This window comes from Aethalodelphis obliquidens, unplaced genomic scaffold, assembly GCF_003676395.1.
Source record: "Aethalodelphis obliquidens isolate GAN/ISIS:26980383/991018 unplaced genomic scaffold, ASM367639v1 scaffold73, whole genome shotgun sequence".
In the NCBI taxonomy this organism is placed as follows: Eukaryota; Metazoa; Chordata; class Mammalia; order Artiodactyla; family Delphinidae; genus Aethalodelphis; species Aethalodelphis obliquidens.
In genome coordinates this window covers 7,888,799-7,913,780 of record NW_020838017.1, presented here as the reverse complement: position 1 = coordinate 7,913,780, position 24,982 = coordinate 7,888,799, and the positions used below count along the sequence as shown (strand labels likewise).

Sequence of the window (24,982 nt, the reverse complement as noted above, 5' to 3'; positions counted from 1 at the left end):
GTATCTACATGAATTATTTGGAATTCTTCTGCATGGGAGATTTGTCTATTCTCCCCCATTGGTTTATTTATTCAATAATTTGTTCATATTAATATGGACTCACAGGTATTTTTATACTTTGGGTTATAAACCAATACTTTTTATTTTGTTGTTTGAGCTGTTCCAACTTTGGTCCTTGGGAGCAGCTCTTTCAGTTGGTGCCCTGTGTATCCCTTTGACATACCTCCACCAACGTGGTTTTGTTTTTGTTGTTGTTTGATTATTTTCTTACTTTCTTGAACTACAAGATACTCCATGCTCATCTTGTATCTTTCCTGCTCCAGTCTTAGAATCAGCAATTTCTCTGAGGACCCCTGGGTCCTTTTATTGGAGAATGGTATTAGAAACCAAGATCTGGGGTGCTCTACAATATACTTTTGATCTTAGGTTGTCTTGCTAAAATTTGTAAGTATTAACTCTTCATATAGTGCTTCTCCATTATTCTTTCCATTCTTTTCTACTGGAACTTATAAAAAGTTTGTTGAAGGGTCTCAATCTATCCTTCATGTGAGCTTCCTTTCTTCTTTTGTTTTGTTTCCTCCTTTTCTACCTCTTCTTCATCTTTTTTGTCTGTGCTGTGTTCTGCTGAATTCCTCATTAGTATGTTTCCCTTTAATAATACTCTCTCTGATGGTCTCTGGCCCTGACTTTTATGTTATTAAGTTGTTTTATAACTTCCACTAGCATATTTTTCATTTCCAAGATTTTTAATCAGTTATTTTTTTCTCTCTTTCTATTGCTATTTCATTCACTAATCAGATCCACTAGTCAGCTGGTGGCTTGGTTAAAGTCCTAGTCTTTAGGTTGTATCTATCTTTACACGTTTCTTTAAGTCAAAACCTCAGACAGTAAGTCAGCAACTTTTTAAAAGATATACATTATATAAAATGGTAGTGAAGAACCTACCTCAGCACCTGAGTTTTAAGTAGTGAGTCAGTTCCTGTTCACCATATTTAATCCTTTTTACTCCCAGAGGCTGAACTTCAATAGCCATTTTACTGTGTTGGCTGGAAACTCCAATATATTTATTCTTATGACGTTTTAAAAATTTACACCAAACAAGACAAATTTCTGTTTTGCAGTAGAACATAAAGCTTTCTTTTAAAAGTATATTTATTTATTAAAATAAATCATTTAAAGAAAAGTACAAAGTTAATAATAGGGCAGAATAAAATAAAAATGACTGACATTTGAATGACCTAGCACTAAGCCACACTGAGATTCCATGATTCAAATGCTATTGGAGGAATAGGGACTAGAAGCTGGATCTCCTAATGGTCCAAGCTCTTACACTGGGCATTTTCTGCACAGTAACCTGTACATATTTTCCTGTGCAGCTGATGAATGTCTGTCACTGTTGGGCAGTAGGACATAGGTTGGGGGCATCAGGTGTCCAGTGATGCTGAGGTAGGAACATGGAAGCTACTCATTTGAGGAACATGAAAATTAGAACCCTCTCAGAGCCCTGCTTAAAGGGACCCAGCAGCTCACACTGACTAGCCAAGGATAGCCATCTCACATGGTGAGGAGGTCATGGTACCGGTGTTTGGTGTTAAAGGTGGGGAATCCTGGATCCCCTTCCTGGCACAGTGTCTGAATCTGAGGTTTGGGGATAAATGACTTGTCTGCTCCAGAGGTGACTCACAGAAATTTGGAAATTCTCAGCTGCAGCCTGAACTTTAAGAAAAATTATTATTATCATCTCTGACTAATAACTAGCAAACTCAAAGTGAAAAATAACTCAGTGCAGATGAAGAGAAAGTTCTTTTTCTTAATCTTCATATTGAACTAGAATGTACAATAAGGTAAAAGAAGAGACATATAGATAACAAATCTTAAAATATTAGCTGGGTAATTATGCCAATTAACATTTAATTTTATCTATGCCCATCACATTTTATCTATAATAGCATCATGGGTAACAGTTATTATTGTAGACTTCTGAAAGTTAATTAAAATCACTGAGACAGAACCAACAAAAGTCCATTCTTTTTTTAAAAATTCATTGAAGTTTAAATAATCAATTTTCCATTCTGAAAATTTACTCCAAATGGAAACTTTGAGATCCAGGGTCAGAGACAGGTTTTTTTCTTTCCTGTCAACTGCCGTATCATGAGACTCTCATTGGTAAACTTCCCCTGGTTCTCATTGAGGCAGAGTAAAAGGCAGTGGTAGGGTAAGGGTTAAGTCACTGTGTCCCCCAAGTTTCTGATTTCTGGTCCCGCAGCCTAATGCCAAAGACCAGCCACCATAGAATGGGCTTTCCCCCCTCCCCCAGCTGCAGCTCAAGTGAGTTCTGGGTTCCCATTCCATCCAGGAGCCCTGTGGATGTGCAAGCAGAGGTGATAAAGTAAAATGTGCAGGTTGAAAGTTCCTCATGCCTCATTTCTAACAGGGGCTCTGGATCCCAGGGGAGAGCTGTCTGCACAGTGTGTGCAGGTCAAAGCTGACCAGCTGATAGGGGAGCAACTGTGGAGAGTCCGGGGGCCAGTGTTTGGGGTGGGTGAGAAAACCCTGTCCTTAAGGGCCTGGCGCATCCTGGGGGGTCTTCTGGACTGCCAGCCCTGCGCATAAGGCTAAACTTTTTTTTTTTTTTTTGTGGTATGCGGGCCTTTCACTGTTGTGGCCTCTCCCGTTGTGGAGCACAGGCTTCAGACGCACAGGCTCAGCGGCCATGGCTCACAGGCCCAGCCGCTCCGCGGCATGTGGGATCCTCCCGGACCGGGGCACGAACCCGTGTCCCCTGCATCGGCAGGCAGACTCTCAACCACTGTGCCACCAGGGAAGCCCAGGCTAAACTTTTATTGCTATCTATCTACTTTATAAAACCAAGCCAGCACAATTCAGGGCCCTTCTTCTCCCCTCACAGACCACATAACCATTTTTTGGTGAGGTATCTGTGAAGTAATTCTCAGCATATTCTGACGGAAAAGAAAGTTTAGCTGCTGCTAAATGCAACCTCCTTCATTTCTGAGTAGGCTGCACAAATGCATATTTCTCCTTTCTTGATTGGGTTCAATAATCTTTGGCCAGAAAACTAAAGATGATAAATACGTACAGAACTTGCATTTATGGGTCTGCAACTACAGTAGCCAAACTTTTTATCCATCTTTAAGTCTCCAGGATCCACTAATTCTACCAACTGGCTGCTACAGCATATGTTTGGAGTATGTTTCTTTACCTTTTATTGAGTATCAATCAATCGATCGATCAATCGATCTGTCAGTGTTTATTGGTCATCTCTCACAGCCATGCCACAGTAGTAGGTGTAGGGTAGAAAGGTGTACTGACCTTTGAAGGACATGGCTAAGTCTGGAAAATGAGTGACCTTCAAGTGTTTTGCCTTATCTGATCCCCACTACCACACGCGTGACTGTTCTTACCCTTCCTGGGACCCCATAGCAAAATTTTTGAACATTTTGAATGTTTGTCTGATAATACCTACCATGACCTTCTTGCATTCTTTTTCTTTGTGCACTTGCCTTACTTCTTCCCTGGACCATTTGTTCCAAGAGACAGGGATACCGTCTAATTCATCTCCCATTCCCTAACTTCTGGCACAGGGCCTAGCACCCACTAGGTCTCAAAAATATTTAGTGGATTATTTTGCCAGCACTGGCCCCCCAATTCTAACAGATGATATTTGTAAAACTGTCAGTTACAATATAATTCACACCTGACACTTCTGATTCTTTTGGAACATGACGATACAAACATTGACTTCTTTCTTTGCACATCCGTTTTTTGATTTGTGTGTGTGTTTTTAAGTAACCAGGCCCTAATTAAGCCAACCTATTCTTGATCAACTTTTTCTTGATTTTTAAAAAATTATATAAGCTGTAGTTTCATTTCTATAGCCCAAATTCAAATACATCATTGAAATTAAAGTAATCCTACAGGAGTTCCATTAGTGTATTCAAAGCCAAATGTTTATAATAATGGTATTTACTTACTGAAATTTAGGAGTATTCATTCAATAACAACATGCAGTCCTAAGTGCCTTAGACCAAAGAATACAAGTCGCTTTAAGTTTCTGTGCTCTAATTAGGCAGAAAATAATTTCTTCTCCCCTTATTAACTGCCCCCTTTCCATTATATTCTATATCATTTTAAACAGAATAACCGCTTAAAAGAGTTAATGGAATCCTAGGGTCTTACCTGAAGATCAAAAAAAGATAAATCACCATTATTTATAAAAGTAAAAAAAGATCCCAGCAGTTGCAACTCAGTTAAGTCTACCTTCTAGCATAGCTCATGTATATATCTGAAAATGGATTTGTTCCATCCATTTGCAAATGCCTTGGCATGAGCAAGGCAACAGGATTCAATCAAAAAGATTTCATGGAGAACGATTCCTGTCAGAATTCCTAGGAAAAGCAGAGACTGATTTTTTTTTTTCTTTGTAGAAAGAGGGAGGCCTCTTCTATGGGCCTAACCTGCTTTGCTTTATCATGATTTGAGATGCTGCCTTACCTAGGAAAGCACAGTCCGGTGTGGGGTGATGCTGAGGCTACAGCCCTCGTGCTGCCCATACAGCCGAAGCTGCATGGCGCTTCAGACGTCACATAGGCTAATACCCCCTTTCTACAAACGAGGCAACTGGCATGCAGGGAGGGAAAGGGACCATACTAAGTCACTGGATCCCAAACCTGGCTGATCATCGCTCATTCATTCAGCAAGTGCTTACTTCACACTCCTCTCTGCTAGCACTGTTCTTGGTTCTGGGCACACAGTGATGGTCAAGAAGGCTATGGTCCTTACCCTCTTGTATGCTCAGCACCAAGAACAGTGCACGTAATGGACAGGGTGACTGGGGAAGAGTGGAGAGGGCCAGGAAGGGAAGGCTTATGCTGAGATCTAAACAAGAAGATGTCTTTTTGGGCTGCCTTAACGAAATACCATAAACTGGGTAGTTGATACACAACAGGAAATTTTTTTCTCACAGTACTAGAGGCTGGGAAGTCCACGATCAAGGCACCAACAGATTGTCTGGTGAGAGACCACTTTCTGCTTCACAGATGGCTGTCTTTTCACTGTGTCCTTACATGGCGGAAGGGGCAAGGGAGCTCTCTGGGGTTTCTTTTGTAAGAGCGCTAATCCCATTCATGAGGACTCTACCTTCATGACCTAAGCCCCACCCAAAGCCCCTACCTCCTAATACCATCACATTGGGCATTGGGTTTCAACATAGGAATTTGGGTGGGGGGACACAAACATTTCTTCTATAGCAGAAGGACTAGACATGGGATGATCAAAGGGTCGGGGCAGGAATCGTCCTAGACAAAGGGAGGAGTGAGCACACAGGTTCTGAGATGGGAGGCAGCTTGAGCTGTTTAAGATGTGGCTGAGCAGGCTTCCCTGGTGGCGCAGTGGTTGAGAGTCCGCCTGCCAATGCAGGGGAGACGGGTTCGTGTCCCGGTCCGGGAAGATCCCACATGCTGCAGAGTGGCTGGGCCTGTGAGCCATGGCCGCTGAGCCTGCGCGTCCGGAGCCTGTGCTCCGCAACGGGAGAGGCCACAACAGTGAGAGGCCCGCATACAGCAAAAAAAAAAAAAAAAAAAAAAAATTCTGGGCAGGCATGAGGGGATGTGATGTTTCTATATCTTTGTGGCACATAGTTAAGACGTTATCATCAGACACGGGGAAAGGCTGCCACCAAAGGCTTGAGTGGTGTGAGTGGAGCAAGCATAGCTGGTTCCTCCCAGCATCAACCACCAACCCAGGGGAATACCATCAGTCAAATGGCACGGGCAGAACTGCTAAGGGAGTCGTGGGCGTCCTTGCCCTGAGTCCTTTCCATTCACCAGCTCCTTGCATCGCCCTGCATCTGTGACGAGTTGTACACAGGGAAGGGAGGAGTCAGGAAGGAGGGTGGGAGGGCTTGAACAGGGCTCTGGGTAGACATCTGTGAAGCGGTTTTCACTGCTGGCCGCCACCCCATCAGTGGCACTCCCTATGCTGACATCAGAGGGCGGCGCTCAGAACTTCATGATTTAAATCTCCAATAAAGGGAATATCTGAGGACAAACCCTTAACAGCCCCAGAGGATGTTTTCTGGGGTCCATGTCCTTGCTCTGAAATCCAACATCTCCTGGAGAAACCATTAGACATAACATGCTGTGGACTGGGTAGAATTAGTTAATTAGGAGTTCTCTGGCAAGATAGCATATGAAAATCGCAGATGGCCAGGCTTCATCCCCTCTCACTGCTGGGAAGGTGTATCTTGGGTTTCTATGCAGAACTCTGCTTACTGGAGTACAGACAGGGAGAACACCCTTCAAGGCCCCTGCCTTCAGGGGATTTATAAGGGAGTTGAAAAAGTAACAGCATAGAGAATATGTGAGACACCAGCACAAGGCAAGTCCTCTACGTGGGTGACACCAAGGCTAAGAATGTCTCCCTTCTAACACCATCTCCAGATTTTGCAGGTCACTCACTAACCCACTCTTCCTAAATCTAAAATTTCGATTCCACATTTCCAAACCTCCTTGGAAAAGTGACAGTGTTATCGTTAGTCATTTTGATCTCCCTGGAAAAAAAGGGTGTTATGTCAATTCGATAATTATTAACGTGGAACTTGGCTTTCCAAGTTTAGATGACGTTTTCCACAAGGGTACAGCTTATTATAAGTTACATGCAAATAAGTGCTGATTTCTGGGTTAGCTTTTCTCCTTACAACCTAAACCTGGACCTCCTCAGTAACCCTAGAATCATTATTCTTGGAAGAGGAAACTCAGAATTCAAGCATAAATATTATGAATACTTCATATGTCAATATTTGAAGTATAGCTACTCTTATGCTTTACCTGCTTTATCTTTGTCTACTATAGGCTGCTCTGCATCACATGATGTACTTGAGAGACGTGGGCTCTGGCAAGTGAGAGAACTGAGTTCATATTCTGGCTCTGCCACTTCCTATCTGTGCGAACTTGGGTATCTCCTTTGAGCCTTAGTTCCCTCATCTGTAAAATAGGAATAAACGGCCTTATTTTTCGAGGTGGCTGTGAGGAATAAGACAGTAAACTGAGAAGAACAGAGTTCAGTGTCTGTTTGCCAAGTGGGTGTTCCATAGTAGTAATAATTTAATAGCTAACGATTAGTGAATACGTAGTATGTACTAAACAGTATGCTCTGTGCTTTATGTATATCACTGTATTTAATCCTCAGTACACCCATGAGATACGTATAATCATTTTGTCCACTTTATAGTTGAGGAAGCTGAGGCACAGAAAAATTATATGACTTAGTTAAGAACACACAGCCAGGTACTGTCAGTTGGGATTTGAACCCAGGATCTAGGATTTGAACGCAGGACCTAGGATCTGAACCCAGACCAGATGGGCCTCCAGAGCTCATTTAATAACCACAAGAAATAGTGACCATTCTTATCAAGATTATTCAGTTGAAAAATGAAATGTTTGGGTTTTTTTTTCTTTTTTGGTTTAAATGCTGAAAAAGAACTGCTCTGACAACTAGGTGCACCGATTTGCTCCGTCCTTTTCTCAATATAAAAACAAAGCTTCTATAGGATGTCTGGCATTATTTGGAAAAAGAAAAATTGCTTCCTGTAATCTGGTAATGTAAGCAGGCTAGTGATATGTGCTTTTAAAAAATCCAGGAATACCCTAGTTGTAGTGAACTTCATTTTTTGTACAATTAAATATATAAGCTGAAAGATTTTAAATTTAAGGGCATAAAAAGGTGTGATTTGGAATGGAGATTTTGCTTCGAGCCTTAATGACTGGACTGACAGACTACCACTTATTAACCTGGACCCTAAGTCGATATGCACCTTGTCTTAATGGTGATAAGTAATGCATTAATTTACCTTTTATTATTTGCCAGCAATGCTAAAGTGATCTGTAGATTTGACATGATGTGTTTCTACTAGAAAGACTGCACTTCTCCCCTCTATTCATTTTAAATGGGACAAAATTCGCATTGTCTGTCATTTCCGTATTGAGAAATAGACAACTAAGGAATGTTATTTCATGAAGACTGTCACTGAAGCAGAATGCTGATGCCAATAAGCGTTTCTGTATATGTTCTTTTCTTGCTGAAATCTTGTTGGCATGTTGCAGAAGCTGAGTGGTTAAAAAAAAAAATCTCAAATGTAAAACTTATAATGCCATTGTCATTATCCAGAAAAGATAATGGCAGAGAAAAAGGAGAGTCGTAGAGGTTAAAATCTCTTAGGGGTGGGAAAAGGGAAGGGGCTTTCAAGGAGCCTGACTGTATTGGCTACCCTCAGCTCCAGTACACTAGGCAAGGAAGACTGACTGGAGGTTTCCACCCACAATGAACTTTCTTTATTCCACAAATGTACTTTGCTTCCCCCCACCTCGGGGCCTTTCCACACGGGCTTTTTCTCCCTGGAATGCTCTATCCACTGACCTTCCCCTAATCCTTGCACATTCTTCAGATCTCTGCTTAGATTAGAGAAGCCTTCCTCAACCTCCTCGATTCAGTTGGATCCTTTGTTCTTTTTCTTCATTGGGGTCAAACATTGTCGTTCTTTACAACTGTATATTTGTGTGATAGACTGCAAGCTCCGTGGAGGGTGGGAACCAGGCCTGGTTTTAGGCACCACTGTAGCCCAGGGTTTGGCACAGTCTTGACACATAGTAGATGCTCAAGAAATATCTGTTAACCTACAATAGTTCACCCTAAAGGGAACCTGAGTACCTTCTGTTTAGGCCAGTGCTGCCGCCGCTACAAAATAAGATCACAGGGGTCTTACTTCTCCCGTCCAGATTATTTGTGCCGACAAAACAAGACTTTGGTTGCACATTTGGTTGCACTGGTGTGAAGTAATCATTCTCTCAGGCTTCCCAACAACTTTGACTGGCATAATCTCGGTTTGGTTTACAGCCTCTGGGATTACCAGATTTGTAGTGAGATGCTGAATGTAGGGAGGCATTTATCAGTTTTCTCAGCACACGGGGCACCTTTAAGGAAGGCTTCGCCATGTGGCAGAGTTGGAAATTAGCCTGTTTATCACTGAGGTTCACATGTCCTATGCCATTTGAGTTCAGGATCCACACCCTTGTGTGTGTCCACGGTTAAGAGCAATTCTGACCCTTCTTTCTCACTCCAGTGGCAGTATTAGAATGGAAGTGAGTGAAAATGACACGTTAATAGCAATAGTCTATAATGATGTTCAAAAATGTTTCTTAATAAATCAAAACGCAAATGTTACCGAATTATTTGTGACATGCCTCACGGCTGATTGTGATTCTCAAGTCCACACTGTGGAAAAAAAGCTGAAAAGCACTCAGAGAGTGGACCCTGAGAGCCAGCCAGGAGCCGCAGGCTGCCTTCCCTCCTCCTCACCCCCACCACAGGGCAAGCCCACTTAGGGGCACCTCTGCTTCCTTCCTCTTTTACTTTCTGGGTCTGGAATCAGGACAAAGCAGATCAGCATCTGGCATCGATTTGTTACTCTTTTAATAACCCTAATACATCTTGGAGCACTCCATTTACTTGAGCATTTTGACCAATCTATTTTAAAGAAAAGCATTTATTTGTTCAGCTTTTGATCAGAATAAGCTCAAGTGCCTAAAAGTAGAGACCATGGTACATCTCTGTATTCAACTGCCACCTTCCCCTCCCCAGCACAGCATCTTCCTCCCCTCCCCAGCACAGCATCTTCCTCTGTAAACACCTTTGTGATTTTTTATTTGTCTCTACCTCTTTTTTTTCCTCACTTCTTCACTCCAGGAAGGATACCGTGGGATTGGCTTATTTTATTACAGAGACTATTCGTATGGTGGTTTTGTGCGAACCTGGTCACTCCATCCATAGCACAGGCTGCGAAAGGCCAAGAACTCAAATTCTTCCTCATTTGGGGAGGGGGGTATGTCCATGACAGTCCCTTGTCCCTTCCTTTTGAAACCCCTGATCTCAGCTTTCCTCCTTTCCGAAATGCCAGAGAAAAGAAATGAGGTTGTCTAAGGTGACCTGTTTCTTTCCTAGTGGCTAAGCCACGCTCCCAGTCCTCAAAGAGCCATTCAGTTTCCGGAACTGGGTTTTCCCATATGAATGATGTAGCATCCAGCGCATTGTACCTGGAGTCAGAAGACCCGGTTCCAATTTTGGACACCACCCCTTATCAGCTGCGTGACTTAGGCAAGTTACTTCAGCTTTCTGAACTTATTACCCATGCTCCGGATGGCTGGCTTGAAATGAGTATGCCTAGACTTTGTTCCATTATCACTCTTAAGAGGGAGAGAGAGGGGGAGAATCTACTGACCCGTTTCCAGCGGAGATTCAGGGAAGCCCTCCCAGGACTGGCCCCAGGCACCTTCCCGGTAGCCTGCATAGCCTCCCTGCAACTGTTGCCCCTGCCCCCAACCCACCCCCGGCTCACGGCTGGCTTGACGTAGCGCAGCTCTTAAGTAGGTGTGAGTTGTTGGAAAACTGCGAATTATTATTCCAGGGTCAGTCACTCCCATTTACTCTAACGTGCTTCTCTGACCGGCCGGGTAATCCCGCCTCTCCTCGTTGGGGTCCCAATCTGACCCCCACTCAGCCTCCTCCTTCGGGAAGAGCAGAAGGCGAAGAGCGCGCGGCTCACCCTCTCCCGGGCCGCCCCCAGCCTGCGCCCTGCCCTCTGCGCCCAGCTCGCCCCGTACTCGGGCGTCCAGGAGCTCCCCCTCCGGGCAGCGCGCTGTGGCCGCCGGCGGGGTTGGCAGCGGCGCCCACCGCCCGGCGGCCCGGGCGACTCACCCGCCCGCCCACGTGCGTGGAGAGGAGCGAAGCGCAACCAGTCGCGGCGCCTGCGCTTGCCACCGGTGGGTGCCTTACCTCGGAGGCCGCCGGGGGCCGTAACCCGAGCCCCGCTGCCACGACCCATATTTGCATAATTCGGTCCCCCCCCTTCTTTCAGACTCAGGGCTGGAGATGCGAGTCGGGCTCCCCTCCGAGGCGTCGTCTTGCCGGTGGTCAGCGCGGGGGCCGCAGGACGGGCCGGAGCGCAGGCGGAGCGGGCCGGCGCACGTGGTAAGAGTGCAGCTTTCTTTTCTTTTTTCAGAAACGGGACTTTCCACGTTTTTGCCGAGGGTGGGGTACCTACAAGGGTGCTAATTTTGCTGCGATTTCCTTCCTTTCCCCTTTAATTTTTATCTCCAATTGGAAAAGAGCGCGCAGCGCAAGCGAGAAACTTTCCCAAATTTTCTCTGGGCGTTTGAAGTCAGGAAGATGGCCGTCCGCGGGAGAACCAATTTCGCGGCGGGCAGGGGGAGAACCGGAGCGCCGGAGGAGAAGCAGAGGCAGCTCACCGCTGCCCCGGGGTCCTGACTGCCGCGCGCGGGGCCGGGCGGGAGCGGACTCGCAGCGGCTGGGGCCGTGGCAGGTGAGCGGCCGGGAAGCCGCCTGCAGCGCCGCGCTTCTTCCACGGCGTGGCGCCGTGGCTCTCGGCCGCCCGGGCTCCCACGAGGCTGGGGCCGTCCTGGCCCGCCGCGGGAAAGGGCAGGGCTGGGCCCTAGAGGCTGTCCCGCGCCCTACGCCAGGCCTTGGCTGCTTTGGGGGCGGGAAAGGGTCTGGCAGGCGTCCACTCGCCAGGTTTGAGCAATTGAGACCAACCTCCTACGGAGCCCCGGCCAGGCCAGGAGCGCTCCGGGTGGGGGTGGCGGGGTGGGCCAGGGCGCGCCGGGAGATAGAAGCGGTCTGTGCAGCCAGTCAGAACCCACCGCTATCTGGACCTCTGAAAAGTTTTTAAAAATTGCTTTGGGAACTAAGCAGAAAGGTTCCCAAAGGGGCCAGTTTTTTTTTGTTTTTTTTTTTTTACACGCAAAGGGAAAAGCGCGTACGGTGATGGCTACTCGAAACTGGCGTTAGCGTCACCGTTTGCTATCACTCTGGACCTCGCTCGGCTCCCCGAGGTGGCTCTTGGCCAGGGATAGGAAGAATATTCCTCCTCATGTGTGTGTTCTGGAGTAGCGCTCGGGTGCGGGCAGAGCGCACCTCCGGAGGGTAGGCTTTCGGGGGTGGATGACTGCGGTGGCGGCAGGTACAGGCAGTGAAGGTGAGAATGGGTGTCTTCGCAGAGCAGCCTGTTCAGCAAACCCAGGCGCCCACTCTGCCGACCAGGCATTCTGTTGGCGAGGCGAGCGCACGAGCGCGCTGTCAACAGGGAGGTGTGTAGCGTAAGGTGTGCGAGTGGGTGTGTGAAGAAGGTGGCGGGGGCAGGAGTGTGTGCAGCGGAAGTGGAGCGTGTGTGAGTGTAAGAGTGTGTGCGCGTGTGTGGCGGGGCAGGGTGAGTGTCCAAGCCTCCATCTGGACGCCCCCACACTGCCGACCGCCCAGACGCGCCGGGAAGGGCGCCCGCTCCGTGCAGCAGCTGAAGGGGGGCGGGGAGCGCGCGGGCAGAGGAAGGGGGGGGTGTCTCCGGCTGAGGATTTCTCTCGAAGCTCCCCGCAGTTATCTGCTCCTCCTAGGGAGCTCCCCCCCGCCCCAAGGTGCCCAAAATACTTAAACAAACAAACAACCCCAAACCTGTTCCGTTTTCGCTCCTGTATAAATAGAACAGACTTTCCAAAAAAGCAATACCGCATTCACTCTTATCACCAGCTACTTCTTTCCACCAAGTAATTCAGAAAAAAGCAGTCAGCTTCCGTGAATGCATGCAGCTTTTTTTTTTTTCTTCTCTGCCTCCTTTTGCTTGCGGTTTTGAGCTGCCAAGAAAGTGAGTAGGGGTTTGACTGTAGTGTCTCGGCTCCGCTCGGTTTCTTTCCGAAGTTTAATTTTCCGGAATGGCTCCCAAACAAGGGCTGGGGAGGCGGAGCTGCCGGCACCGGATCTTCGCCTTTTTTGGAAAGTCCCGGAGAACCGGAATTCCTCCCCGCCCGGGAGGCCGCGCCGCAGCCCGGACCGATCGCTCTCCCACAGTGGTCTAAGCCGGACCCGTGGCGCGCCCTATCCCCGTCCGGCCCTGCGCTCTGGATCCGGCCTGCGGCTCGGGCCCCGCGCCCCAGACCCCCATGGATCCTCGCGGGCTGCCAGCCGGGAGTCGCGAGCCCGGAGGAGCCCGCGCAGCCGAGCCCCTATGCAAATCGGCCATGTGACGGCAAAAGCCGCCTGGCCCAGCCCTGTTCCTCAGTCCATATATGGGCAGTGACGTCACGGGCATTGAGGACCTGCCCATAAATACTTAGAGCAACACTTTCCGTCTAACCCGGAGAGCAGCAATTGATTAATAGCTCGGCGAGGGGACACACTGACTGTTATAATAACACTACACCAGCAACTCCTGGCTTCCCAGCCGGAACACAGGAGAGAGTCAGTGGCAAATAGCCATTTTTCTTCTTAAAAAAAAAAGCAACTTGTTTGCTAGTTTTATTTGTTAGATTTTTTTTTTTGAGGTGGGTAGTTGCCTTTAAGTGTGGAGGGCAAAAGGAGATACCTGCCTAGGCTCAGTCCAATCCCTCTCCAAAACGGCTTCTCTGACACTCCAGGTAGCGAGGGAGTTGGGTCTCCAGGTTGTGCGAGGAGCAAATGATGACCGCCAAGGCCGTAGACAAAATCCCAGTAACTCTCAGTGGTTTTGTGCACCAGCTGTCTGACAACATCTACCCGGTGGAGGACCTCGCCGCGACGTCGGTGACCATCTTCCCCAATGCCGAACTGGGAGGCCCCTTTGACCAGATGAACGGAGTGGCCGGAGGTAAGCCGCTTGCCCCCTTCGCGGACCGGGACCCACGCAGCTCGGAGATGGTAGGGGGGGTTCGGTGCATGTGCAGGACTTGGAGGAGAGGGTCGGGGCGCGAGGTGGACGGCGTTGACTGAACTGGCTTTGAAGAATGGAAGGGGGTGCAGGAGGAGCCCGCGTGAGCGGGGATCCGGGCGTTGGAGCTGGACGCGCAGGCAGATGCACCAGGTTGCCAGCGAGCGAGCGTGCGTGCGCCGCGGCGCGCCCAGCCCCCGGCGGGCGAGGGGTGAGAGTAGGAGAGGTGCCCCACCAGGCTTCTGGGCTTGTGCGGGCCTTTCCGCTGGCCGCACCCCAGTCTCCCCTCTCCCGGGGTAGGGGCAAAGTGACGGGAAAGTTCGGGGCTCTGGAGGAAAGCTGCGCGTCTGGAGAGCCGAGCGGCGGAGAAGCCCCAGAGGAAAGCGTCCGCCGCTCCCTCTTCGGCAGAGGAGACCCGGGGAAAATCTCGGAGCGCGCTCCCCCTGCGGCCTGCAGGAGCGCCCCCACCTGCGCGCCGCCCGCGAAATTGAGGGGGTTGACCTCTCGGGGAGGAGGAGGTGGAGGGCGGGCAACGGCGGGAAGCGGCCCCCTGGCTGCCGAGGGAAGCCCATTGGGCACCGGTGCCGCGAGTCTCCTTGGCGATGCGGTGGAAAGTGGTCTCCCGCAACCCCCGCGCCTCCCCCGAAGCCCTGCCACTGTCTTTGGGCTGGGGCGAGGACGCGCGCGTGTCGGGCAAGGCTGAAAAGGTTGGGAGGGGAAGGGAACCTATAGACTCCTTCCATCGCAGAGCCCGATTCCCTCCAGCAGTGGGAGAGGGAGGAAAGGAAGGCACCTGGGATGGGGAGCAGCTGGGAAATCATTGACCCCCTTCTTTGGCTCACCTCTCAGGCTGACACCTTCGCGGCAGTGGCTGGGATCAGTCTTCTGGGTGGTGTCTGCCCCAGCCGTGGGACCCCCCCAGGCAAAGGAGAGGGAGAGAAGTTCCAGGCAGATGGGGAATTTTTAATACTCTTCTTGCTATTTTTGGGTGTTTTTATTGGGGACTAGAGCCACAGATGGCTGTATATGGGGGTTGGGAGTAGCTCATCTGCTTTCCTGGAGGTAGTTTGCGTCCTAGACTGTCACTGGCTGCCACAGTAGGATATTGGGCTAGCCTCTTCTGTCTTTGAGCCACAATTTCCTCACCTGTTGAACTCCGCCTCAGCTCTACAGTGTAAGATCCTGGGCCTTGGGGTTGGACTCATGTGAGACGGGGGTGAGAAGGGATTCTTGGCTGCATTCTCATTGCTCCACCTCCATTCTTCCTTTCCCCTCCCCAGATGGCATGATCAACATTGACATGACTGGAGAGAAGAGGTCCTTGGATCTCCCATATCCCAGCAGCTTTGCTCCTGTCTCTGCACCCCGAAACCAGACCTTCACTTACATGGGCAAGTTCTCCATCGACCCCCAGTACCCCGGTGCTAGCTGCTACCCAGAAGGCATCATCAACATTGTGAGTGCAGGCATCCTGCAAGGGGTCACCTCCCCAGCTTCCACCACAGCCTCATCCAGCGTCACCTCTGCCTCCCCCAACCCACTGGCCACTGGACCCTTGGGTGTGTGCGCCATGTCCCAGACCCAGCCTGACCTGGACCACCTCTACTCTCCACCGCCGCCTCCTCCTTATTCTGGCTGTGCAGGAGACCTCTACCAGGACCCCTCGGCGTTCCTGTCGGCCGCCACAACCTCCACCTCCTCCTCTCTGGCCTACCCACCACCTCCTTCCTACCCGTCCCCCAAGCCAGCCACGGACCCAGGTCTCTTCCCCATGATCCCAGACTATCCTGGATTTTTCCCATCACAGTGCCAGAGAGACCTACATGGTGCAGCTGGCCCAGACCGCAAGCCCTTTCCCTGCCCCCTGGACTCCCTGCGAGTCCCCCCTCCACTCACTCCACTTTCCACCATCCGCAACTTTACCCTGGGAGGGCCCAGTGCTGGGGCCACAGGGCCAGGGGCCAGTGGAGGCAGCGAGGGACCCCGGCTACCTGGCAGTGGCTCCGCAGCTGCTGCTGCTGCTGCCGCCTATAACCCACACCATCTGCCGCTGCGGCCTATTTTGAGGCCTCGAAAGTACCCCAACAGGCCTAGCAAGACCCCAGTGCATGAGAGGCCCTACCCGTGCCCAGCAGAAGGCTGTGACCGGCGCTTCTCCCGCTCCGACGAGCTAACACGGCACATCCGAATCCACACGGGGCACAAGCCCTTCCAGTGTCGGATCTGCATGCGCAACTTCAGCCGCAGTGATCACCTCACTACCCACATCCGCACCCACACTGGCGAGAAGCCCTTTGCCTGTGATTACTGTGGCCGCAAGTTTGCCCGGAGTGATGAGAGGAAGCGCCACACCAAGATCCACTTGAGGCAGAAGGAACGCAAGAGCGGTGGCCCCTCCTCGTCGGTGCCGGCCGCCTCCACCACCTCCTGCACTGGGGGCGCGCAGGCTGGGGGCACCCTGTGCGGCAGCAACAGCAGCACTATTGGTGGAGGGTCCCTCGGCCCTTGCTCATCTCGGACCCGGACACCTTGAGATGAGACTCAGGTTGACACACCAGCTCCTTGAGGCCCTTCATCCACTGGAGCTGCACGACAAACACTACCACCCATTCCTGCCCTTCCCTCATTTCCTTGGGCAAAGGGCCTTAGGAGCCTAGCACTGCCCCCTCCCCTTTCCACTTAGAAGCAGGTCCTTCCTAAAAGTTAGCCCACCTTAGTCTCTCTTAGGTGAGTTGACTGTCACCCCAAGGTAATGGGGAGGCTCAGAAGGGGGTTGGGTGGGGGTCCCTGGCCTAGAGGGCTGAGGCATGACCCTACTTTAAAGGGTTGTTTGACTAGGTTTTTCTTCCCCTCTCTTACTTTGACTGGTTACAGGTTTTTGACTCTGGATGTCAGAAATGATCTGAGACTTTTTCTACAGTAGGTTGGGAGATGCTCATCCCTTCAGGTGGGGATAGCAAAAAAGGCAGAAGCAAAACTGATGTGCACTTTATGGCTTGGGACTGATTTGGGGGATGCTGTACAGTGGGTGAAGCATGGCCTTTATAAAGCTGCATTCTGTGGCCCTAGAACAGTGAATCAAAGCTTATCTAGTCATCTCAACCCTTTAAGCAATATGTATTATAAACTCCGAGAACAGAAGTGCAATGTGATGGGAGGGACATAGCAATATCTGCTCCTTTTTGAGTGGCTTGAGAAATGTAAAGACTATTTTTTCAGTGTATATCCATTCAGATTTTGTGTATTTTTGATGTGCACTGTTCTCCAAGTTCTGAACCTTTGGGAAAAAAAGTAAAGCATTTATGATCTCAAAATGAGTCAGAGGTTAACTTATTTAAAGGGGGATGTACATATATTCTCTGAAACTAGGATGCATGCAATTGTGTTGGAAGTGTCCTTGGTGCCTTGTGTGATGTAGACAATGTTACAGGGTCTGCATGTAAATGGATTGCCTTACTATGGAAAAAAAAACCATCATTCCCTGGGTTTAGTATGGCTGTATATTTCTGCCTATTAATATTTGGAATTTTTTTTAGAAAGTATATTTTTGTATGCTCTGTTTTGTGACTTAAAAGTGTTACCTTTGTAGTCAAATTGCAGATGGGAATGTAAATAATGCTACTGGAGCTGACTTGTTTGGTTATTAGCTCTTAATAGTTGTGGAAATATAAATGATTTATTCTAACACAAAACCACTAACTAAAGTTCAGATAAGGAATGGTTTATGACTATGGTGTAAATAAATACTTTTCAACAATATTTTTGCTGCAGAAATTACTTATGAAAGATTTATTGGGTGGGACTTCAACAGTACTCAGTGGGTTTTAGTACTTTGACCAAGCCAGGATCTCCAAGTCTTCTTTGCTAGCCTTTCTGACGCCAGCTCTCTCACCCCAAAGCAATCTCCATTCACAATCAAACGCTAGTGTTCTGGGGATTTCCCCCATGCATTAGTGTAAAAGTGGGGAGGCGTTGTTTTGACTCATTGTTCCGTCCTCTATAACAGCCTATAACTTCTCTCTGCTCCTGAGTGGGCTCCGGAAAATAAATACTTACAAACAAGTGCCCACTCGGAGACTACACATTTGCGGCTGTTTTCAGAACCCTGACCAGGGCCAGGAACTCAGACGAGATGTGGCTTTGTGGAAAGTGTGGTGGCGTGGTCAAGCTGGAAATGACTTTCAGGTTCCAGGATTACTCTCATGACCGCAGAAAACTTTTTGAAAAGCGCTATCACCTCTTCAGATCAAAAATGCACTCAGACACTGCTGATGACAGCATTAATAGGCTGCCAAAGGAATTACCCCAGAACTCATTTCTCTCCAGCCTTGTCTCCCCAATTACACCTATTCAGAAGGATCATTACACTGCCATAGGTTTGGTGGGTCTGGAGACTATTAAAACGTTCACCTTTTTAGATAAGTGTATACCAGCCTTAAGAAAACCTCAAAGACAATCTGAATCAAATAGGCAAAAGTGGTCCTCCATGGCACTGGATAATGGTTTGCAAAACAATACACTATAGGGGTCATTTTACTGCAAGCCTTTTGTAGTGATTTTAAAATATAAATTCACCCCCCCAATAGTTATCTATGTATCATACAATGCAGATTGTATTTGTGAAGTTATCTTTCTTTACTCTAAAATTGGACCTAAATATCATTTAACATAACTTGCTGCCTCTGGATCCTTACACAAATGTAACACACTGGAGTGCCCAGTGTTTAGCTACATCATCTGAAAACCCTGTCATCTGTTTGTCCTTTGGCACTGTTAGACTCTCTCAGGCGTGGTTGATAACAGATGGCCTGTATTTTAGAACAGCAGTGGCAGCTTCTCCTGGAAACTACTTTTTGCCCTTACCAGCACTAGAATTCGAAATCTAATTTGTGAAGGTAACTAACCCTTATTTCCTTCCTGTCCTTATTTCAAAGATGCACAATACCTCTAATAACTACTAAATGGAAGTTTCTAAACTTCAGTGTCAGATGGTTCTAGTGACTGGTGTCATTCCATTAGATTCATATTTCCTAGCTTGTCAGCATACTATCATCCTTGCTTGGCCAATTTTCTTAAAGAAGTATGTATAAAACAATGCCACATTTTGATAATTGTGTTTTTAATGATACTACTCTCCTACCAAAATGTCATTATATTAAAATATAATACACCTAAGTTTTATGTTATTTATAATTGTCTTGCCAAATTTTAATTTCAGAGCACCTTCAATTAAGACAATGTAAACAATTGTTAACAAAGCAACAGACTAAAAATCTCTTTTCAATAAGATGAAATACATATTGGTGATTTGCCTTGATGTGGGCTTGGTGAAGTGGCATAACATACACACCATAAGGAACACACCTTGGTGTTTTTTCAGAGCCAACCTTGTGGATTTTACTCCTTGATTTCAATAGGTTAGGTCAATCTTTAATCAGATTTTATCTGCTTGAAACATTCAGGGTACTGTTCACAGGTGTCTCATTTTTTACTTTGCTCAAGAAATAAAGCATATAAAGCTGTCTGCTTTCTTTTGTTCAATATGCTTTATTAAATAATATTATTGATGTTTCAGCTGTTACTGGGAATTATTAAAAATAAACTTCTGGAGAGTAATTCCTTAAAGATCATAATGCAGTTGAGATGGTTCAGTACACATTAAAAATAGGTCTGTTAAACCTAAATAAGGTTTCCAATTATTCATAAACCAGGCTATTTAATTTCAATATCCTAACTGCTAATGAAGGCAAATTGTTTGGCATATATTAGAAATGGCTGTAGTGATGCTTTAACAGTTCGATACTACTTTGAGGGGTGGTGGTGGTGGGAAAGAATGGTCACTATCATCACAAGTGCCTAAAATGCTGCCAATCCAAACTACAATTAAATAAACTTTACAGAAAAAAGAAAGACAAGAAAATATTTAAGTCCAAAGGTTCTTTCCTTCGTGAACGTAAGTATTTTTGTTTTCTTACACTAGCTTATTTTCCTCAGGTTAAATATAAAAGGAGTGTTTTCGTTGCAGCAAAAGAGTTATGATTGCATGTTAAATAATTTCAGATGTTTTATCAATCAGGCTGTTTCAAACATCACACTCAGGGAAATAAACTATTAATTTTAAGTTTATATTATTACTTGGACTTTAGAATCTGCAGAAGGCCCCCAGTTTTTAGTACAACATAATCTTACCATACAGACTGTGAATGTTTAACAACAATTCAAATGTAGGCATCATAGCAAGTAATATTTTCCTTTTCCCTTTTGCAATAATCAAATAAGATTTACCTCTCAACAATTTCAAAAATGACTTTATTTTCCACAAGTACACTGATTTTAATCTAGAAATGTAAACATCGCTGGATCAGAAGATTCAGTATCTATATGGGGCTTAACAAATGATTTCCTTCTTTGCCACTCATTGAACGCGAATAATCAATGGTCAGCTTCTGTTTGTGATGTGAAGTTCTGAATTCAGAACAGGAGAGTTACAGGAGTGGCACTGCCCTCAGGTTAGAGTTGAATAGCAATGGGCAGAGCCCTGAATTAAAGATATATTGCTTTTTCGTTTAACAGTAGAGCTAGAGCACAAGACTCCAAGTCATTTGGAATAAATGAGTGATGAGAGTCCTCCTGAGATGCCTAGACTAAGGCACCTACAAGGGAACAATGCAAAAGAAGGAACATAAATTGTGAGTTTTCGGAGAAGTTAAGGGCTGTTAGCATTAAAAGATCAGGTAACCCACTCCTGTTGACAAACACACATTACTTTGAAAAAAGGTTCACCATTTTCACTGATAAACAGCAGTTGGTCTAAACTCAATCCATGCAAATTAGGCTTAATAAAAAAATCAATTCTCATAAAGTAGTAGGTAGACATACAACACTCTGAATTGATATAACCAGAGAATTAAAAAGCTTTAGAAGTATTAGACAACTTCTCACCCATGAGAGGCAATTATTGCATTTGTTATTCAACAGAAAGTTAAGTGATTAGTATCATTGTGCTCATTAGTCTTTGTAGAAGACAACTTTTTTCCCACAGTTGTTACCCATATTGCAGGAATATATGGAAACACAACAGCAGCACATTAAGTCACCTCTAACAGTTTATGCAGAAAGGTGCAAGGCTTTTCTGCACCACATTTTGTCTCTGTATTAAGAATATTCTTTCCTTAGTGGCTCATTAAAACAAGTTAATTTTGTTTTCACCATTAATTTACTCAGAATTATTAGTGAAACGAAAGTTTCACTGTTCTTATTGAACTAGAGAGATATAATGCTGTTTTGGCCTGTGATAATTTCAGTTACTCTTTTGAAAAGCACCTTAGTCTTCTTCATTTAACTTGCTTGTACTTGAGAACTTAAAAATTTTTCATAATGAAGTTTGAAAAAACAATTTCTCTTTTATTACTGTCCTGTTGCCAGAATGAGTTTTTGTAGGTTAGTTTAATGTACTCCAGATAGTATTATAACCTATATATCATTATCAACAATCATTGTAAGTTGATCAACTTTTTGCTACAATATAATTCAAAACAGGTAGGTATGTGATAACCATACACATTCATCATTGTGCTATGAAAAAAACCCATTTTGTGAACAATTTTAAAGAAAATCATCATTTGCATATCCAGAATTTAATTTCAAACTGAATGGCCTGAAGAACTGCTTCAAACTGCCCCTAAGGTATACTAAACCACACCAGAATGTGACACTACCATAAAACAATTTTAGCAAACTTGGAAGAAATGCATTATGCTTGTGTCAGGTTTTACAACACAGTGGCATATCATGTTTAGTAGCATCTTTTTTGTAATTTGTTTTTTAAGAAAAGTCATTAAGAATTTGCTTTTTCATTCTATTTTTAAATTTGGGAACAAATATTCCTTCACTCTGGGCCTCTGTAACCCAGTGTGCAAAAAGAGGCAAAGGCACATACTGCTTCCCTACAGGGTCATCACTTCCCACCAATAGCAAATCTCCCTTTATTACAGATATTAGAACTCAACTGCCACATGGGCAAGTCAATCAAGAGGGCTTAGACAACAGCTGGACAAATTTTAATGTGTTTATTTCTACAGTTTTTTTTATTAAAAGTTTTGTGAAAAAAAGAGTCCTATAAATAGTAAAAAGGGGGAAACAGGAGTGTTCCTTGGCCTGAAGCAAATGGTGTCAATACATTTGTAAACAAGGTAAAGCTCAGCCAATTAAAAGGACAAAAATAAAACTAGTCACAACACAGCTGTTCATTTCAAGCGGTTGGGAATGGGAAGTGTTTTGTCCCAAGTTTTGGTGCCCTAAAGTGGCCAGCAGTATAGTTAATTCTCAATTTTCTAGCCTTGATCATCTGTGCCTCTCTCTCTTCCTGCAGAAAACTCACCCTAGATGAAGCAAGCACTGGCTCTCTCCTATTTGAGGGACAAGGTTCTGAGAACACTGACACCAACAACACAGCTGGAATCATCAAGCCCCCTGGAACGTTAGAACTCCTGAGAGAATTTGAAACAGTCATGAACATTTTCCTCTACTTTTGCAGGAAAATACTGGAAGTAAATATGGGCACAGAATTCAACAGCTGGCTAAGGGTGTTTTACATTCCGTTGTTTGGAAGCATACCGATTCAGCTCCTCTGAATCTTATGGTTAGAAAATACAGAATTACCCTATTACTTCTTAAAGTACGCTAAGACAAAAAAAGTCACTTGAGGATAATATAGTTTTTGCATTAAAGGTGAATCTGCAACAAGAAATCTGCTCAACTCAGAGATCTGGAGACTCATCGGGAAGCTCTAAGTGTCCATTTGTCACTGAGATATGCAGGTGCTTGTATTTCTTATTAGATGCTGCCAGAGTAACCCAGATGTGGTTACTGGGCAAGGGGAGGAAAGAAAATAAATCTTGCCCTCTACATGCATAGTTACGTTTGGGGGTAATCCCCCAACTCTGGAAAAATGGATTTAATTTTCACAACGACTTCATTAGGCCGGACAGCTCACTTTAAATAATAGCTCATCTCTTTAAACCTAGTTTTTATCAATGCCTTGAACTAAAAACAATTCAAACCACTAGGTCATGCAAAGTCAGTAAGTTAGAACTATAATAATGAGGAGTAAAAGGGCATAAGGACGTAAGTGGAAAACAAATCCTATTTACCCAAAGAGGGGGGGCGGAGAAAACCACTTAGTGTATTTTGTATAGGACGGGGAACAGAGGAAAGGAAATTTTCATTATGGCTTGAGGATGGAAGCGCTTCATATAAGACCCCTGCCCCCTCCCCACAAATCAAAACCTCAGTGGCAGTGACAGAGCCAGGAAACAACCTAGCTTCCCCGCCTGCTCCGCCCCCCAAACGGTGCCCGGTGGCTGCAGTCCAGTCGCCGCGCTTCGCAAGGCTCCCGAGGAAGCGGCTACAGCCCATTCCAGTAGATCCAACGCCCAGGCCTGGGGGAAGGAAGAGAGCCCTTGTGATGGGTCGCGGTCAGCCAAGCCCAGATACGAGTAGGGCATGTCTTTGGCCCACCAATCCCGGGCGCCGGCGGCTTCAAGGGAAGACCTTGGGACCTGGATAGGGCTCCCCCTCGCACCAGAAGTCATCGGCCTGCGGGGTCTCCAGGAGCCACACCTCTCGGGGCAGGTCACAGGCCGAGCCGGAGGCCTCCCTGGCCCTGACAGGCTCCAGCACCCGGTAATAGTGACAGTCCCGGCCGTCGTCGGGGTCGTAGGGCGGGGCCAGGATGTCTAGGAAGGCGGCGGGCCCCTCCACAGCGTCGATCTGGTGCAGGTTGTCCCGGTGTGGCGTGAGGACGCAGGGGCCGCTGGCCGCCGTGTACTCCGCGCGCGAGCGCAGCACACCCGGCCTTAGCGCTTCCCGCTCCCTCGGCTGCAGAGGCGGCTCAAACTGCTGCTCTGGTGGCGGGGCCCGCGGCCGTTGCCCGCTGCCCACCTCCAGCTTGTCCATGCAGCTGATGCGCACGGTGCCGTAGAGCACCTTGAGGATGCCGTGCATGCCCGGGTGGTCGTGCAGCGGGATGGAGGTGCCGCTCTTCAGCAGGAACACGCCGAGGCTGAAGCCGTCTGTCTCGCAGATGTGCATATAGGTGACTGGCGGCAGGTTGGGCCTCAGCGGCTGCAGCGTGGCCTTGCGCGGGGAGATGTTCAGGTCCTCCGCGCGGACCTGGGTCAGCAGGCTCTTCAGCTTGCTCAGGTTCTCCGGGAAGCCCTGCGACATCGGCGCCTCGGGGCCTGGCGCCTCGCCGCGGTCGGAAGAGCTGCGGCTGCCCCCGCTGCCCCGGAAGGTGAGGCACGCCTGGCGGGCGATCCGTTGGATCAGGGAGGCCATGTTGTCTCGGGGCATGCCCTGCTGTTCCTCTGCGTGCCGAGGCCGGCCCCCTCCGCCCCCAGCTTTCCTCCGCCCCTTGCGGTCCCCGGCGGCCGCCACGGCTGCCCGCAGCCCCCGGCGAGGCAGGAGGCCCCGCAACTACCGGCCAGTCGGGCGCGCGGCACTACAGCCGCCCACCTCAACGGCCACGCGCCCGCCTCGCGCTCCCTTTGAGCGCGCACGCGCACGGCCCACACCCCGCACTCACGCTCCGGGAGCAGGTACCGGCCGCGCGGACGGCGGTAGGATTTGCCTTACGCCCGAAGCTCCATTCATGCGGCCCGCACCTACGGCGGCGGTCAGGCGTTCCCGGCGCCTTTCAGAGCATGCTGGGACTTGTAGTCCGGTATTCCGCATGCGCGCTCAGAGAGTTCCCTTTGTCAGCTGGAAAAGGGAAGGATTAGATATGTGTGTCATAAAGCGACCTTTAGTACGGTCCCAAGGTGTTTGCTTGTTTGAAGAAAGGCGAACTGGGGCACCAGAGAAGTAGCCAGTTAACTACAACTCCCGGCATTCCTCAGCAGGTTGGGGTGACGCACTTCCGGCGTCTGGCCTGTGGTGTGGTGGAGGCTTTTGGCAGTCTCAAGGAACCAAGGCAAGAGGGTCGTTAACCTTCTGACGCCGCTTGGGCCCGGTCAGCGTTACAAGGTCTTTTTCCTGTGGCCTTAGCCTTGGGAATGAGGCTGTTGAGTTAACTTGAGCTCCTTGTGGCCGTCCAGGCGGCACTGTCTGCCACAGGAGTTACGGGACCGCGCTTTCGTAATTTCCTAAGTTTCTGAGGAGATGAGAGGGTCGAGACTGTCCGGGGTGAGCGCCACAGATACTGTACCCAGCCTTCCCCAG

The 24,982-nt window shown here is 47.7% G+C and overlaps 2 protein-coding genes across 2 annotated transcripts; one reads left to right on the top strand and one right to left on the bottom strand.

Annotated features, from left to right (window-relative positions):
* Positions 1-11,668: 11,668 nt before the first annotated feature.
* EGR2 (early growth response 2) lies at positions 11,669-17,521 on the top strand. Its single transcript, XM_027091802.1, has 2 exons — positions 11,669-13,702; positions 15,043-17,521. The coding sequence occupies exons 1-2, from the start codon at positions 13,534-13,536 to the stop codon at positions 16,293-16,295; spliced, it is 1,422 nt and encodes a 473-aa protein (XP_026947603.1). The 5' UTR covers positions 11,669-13,533; the 3' UTR covers positions 16,296-17,521.
* Positions 17,522-20,052: 2,531 nt separating this feature from the next.
* Positions 20,053-24,537, bottom strand: ADO (2-aminoethanethiol dioxygenase). The gene has a single exon (XM_027091803.1). The coding sequence runs from the start codon at positions 24,113-24,115 to the stop codon at positions 23,303-23,305; it is 813 nt and encodes a 270-aa protein (XP_026947604.1). The 5' UTR covers positions 24,116-24,537; the 3' UTR covers positions 20,053-23,302.
* Between the last annotated feature and the right edge of the window lie 445 nt (positions 24,538-24,982).

Bases quoted from the DNA above. Each gene is read 5' to 3' on its own strand.
- EGR2 (XM_027091802.1), top strand. From the start codon at position 13,534: ATGATGACCGCCAAGGCCGTAGACAAAATCCCAGTAACTCTCAGTGGT. The intron at 13,703-15,042 runs GTAAGCCGCTTG...TCCCCTCCCCAG, and splicing joins GATGAACGGAGTGGCCGGAG to ATGGCATGATCAACATTGAC.
- ADO (XM_027091803.1), bottom strand. From the start codon at position 24,115: ATGCCCCGAGACAACATGGCCTCCCTGATCCAACGGATCGCCCGCCAG.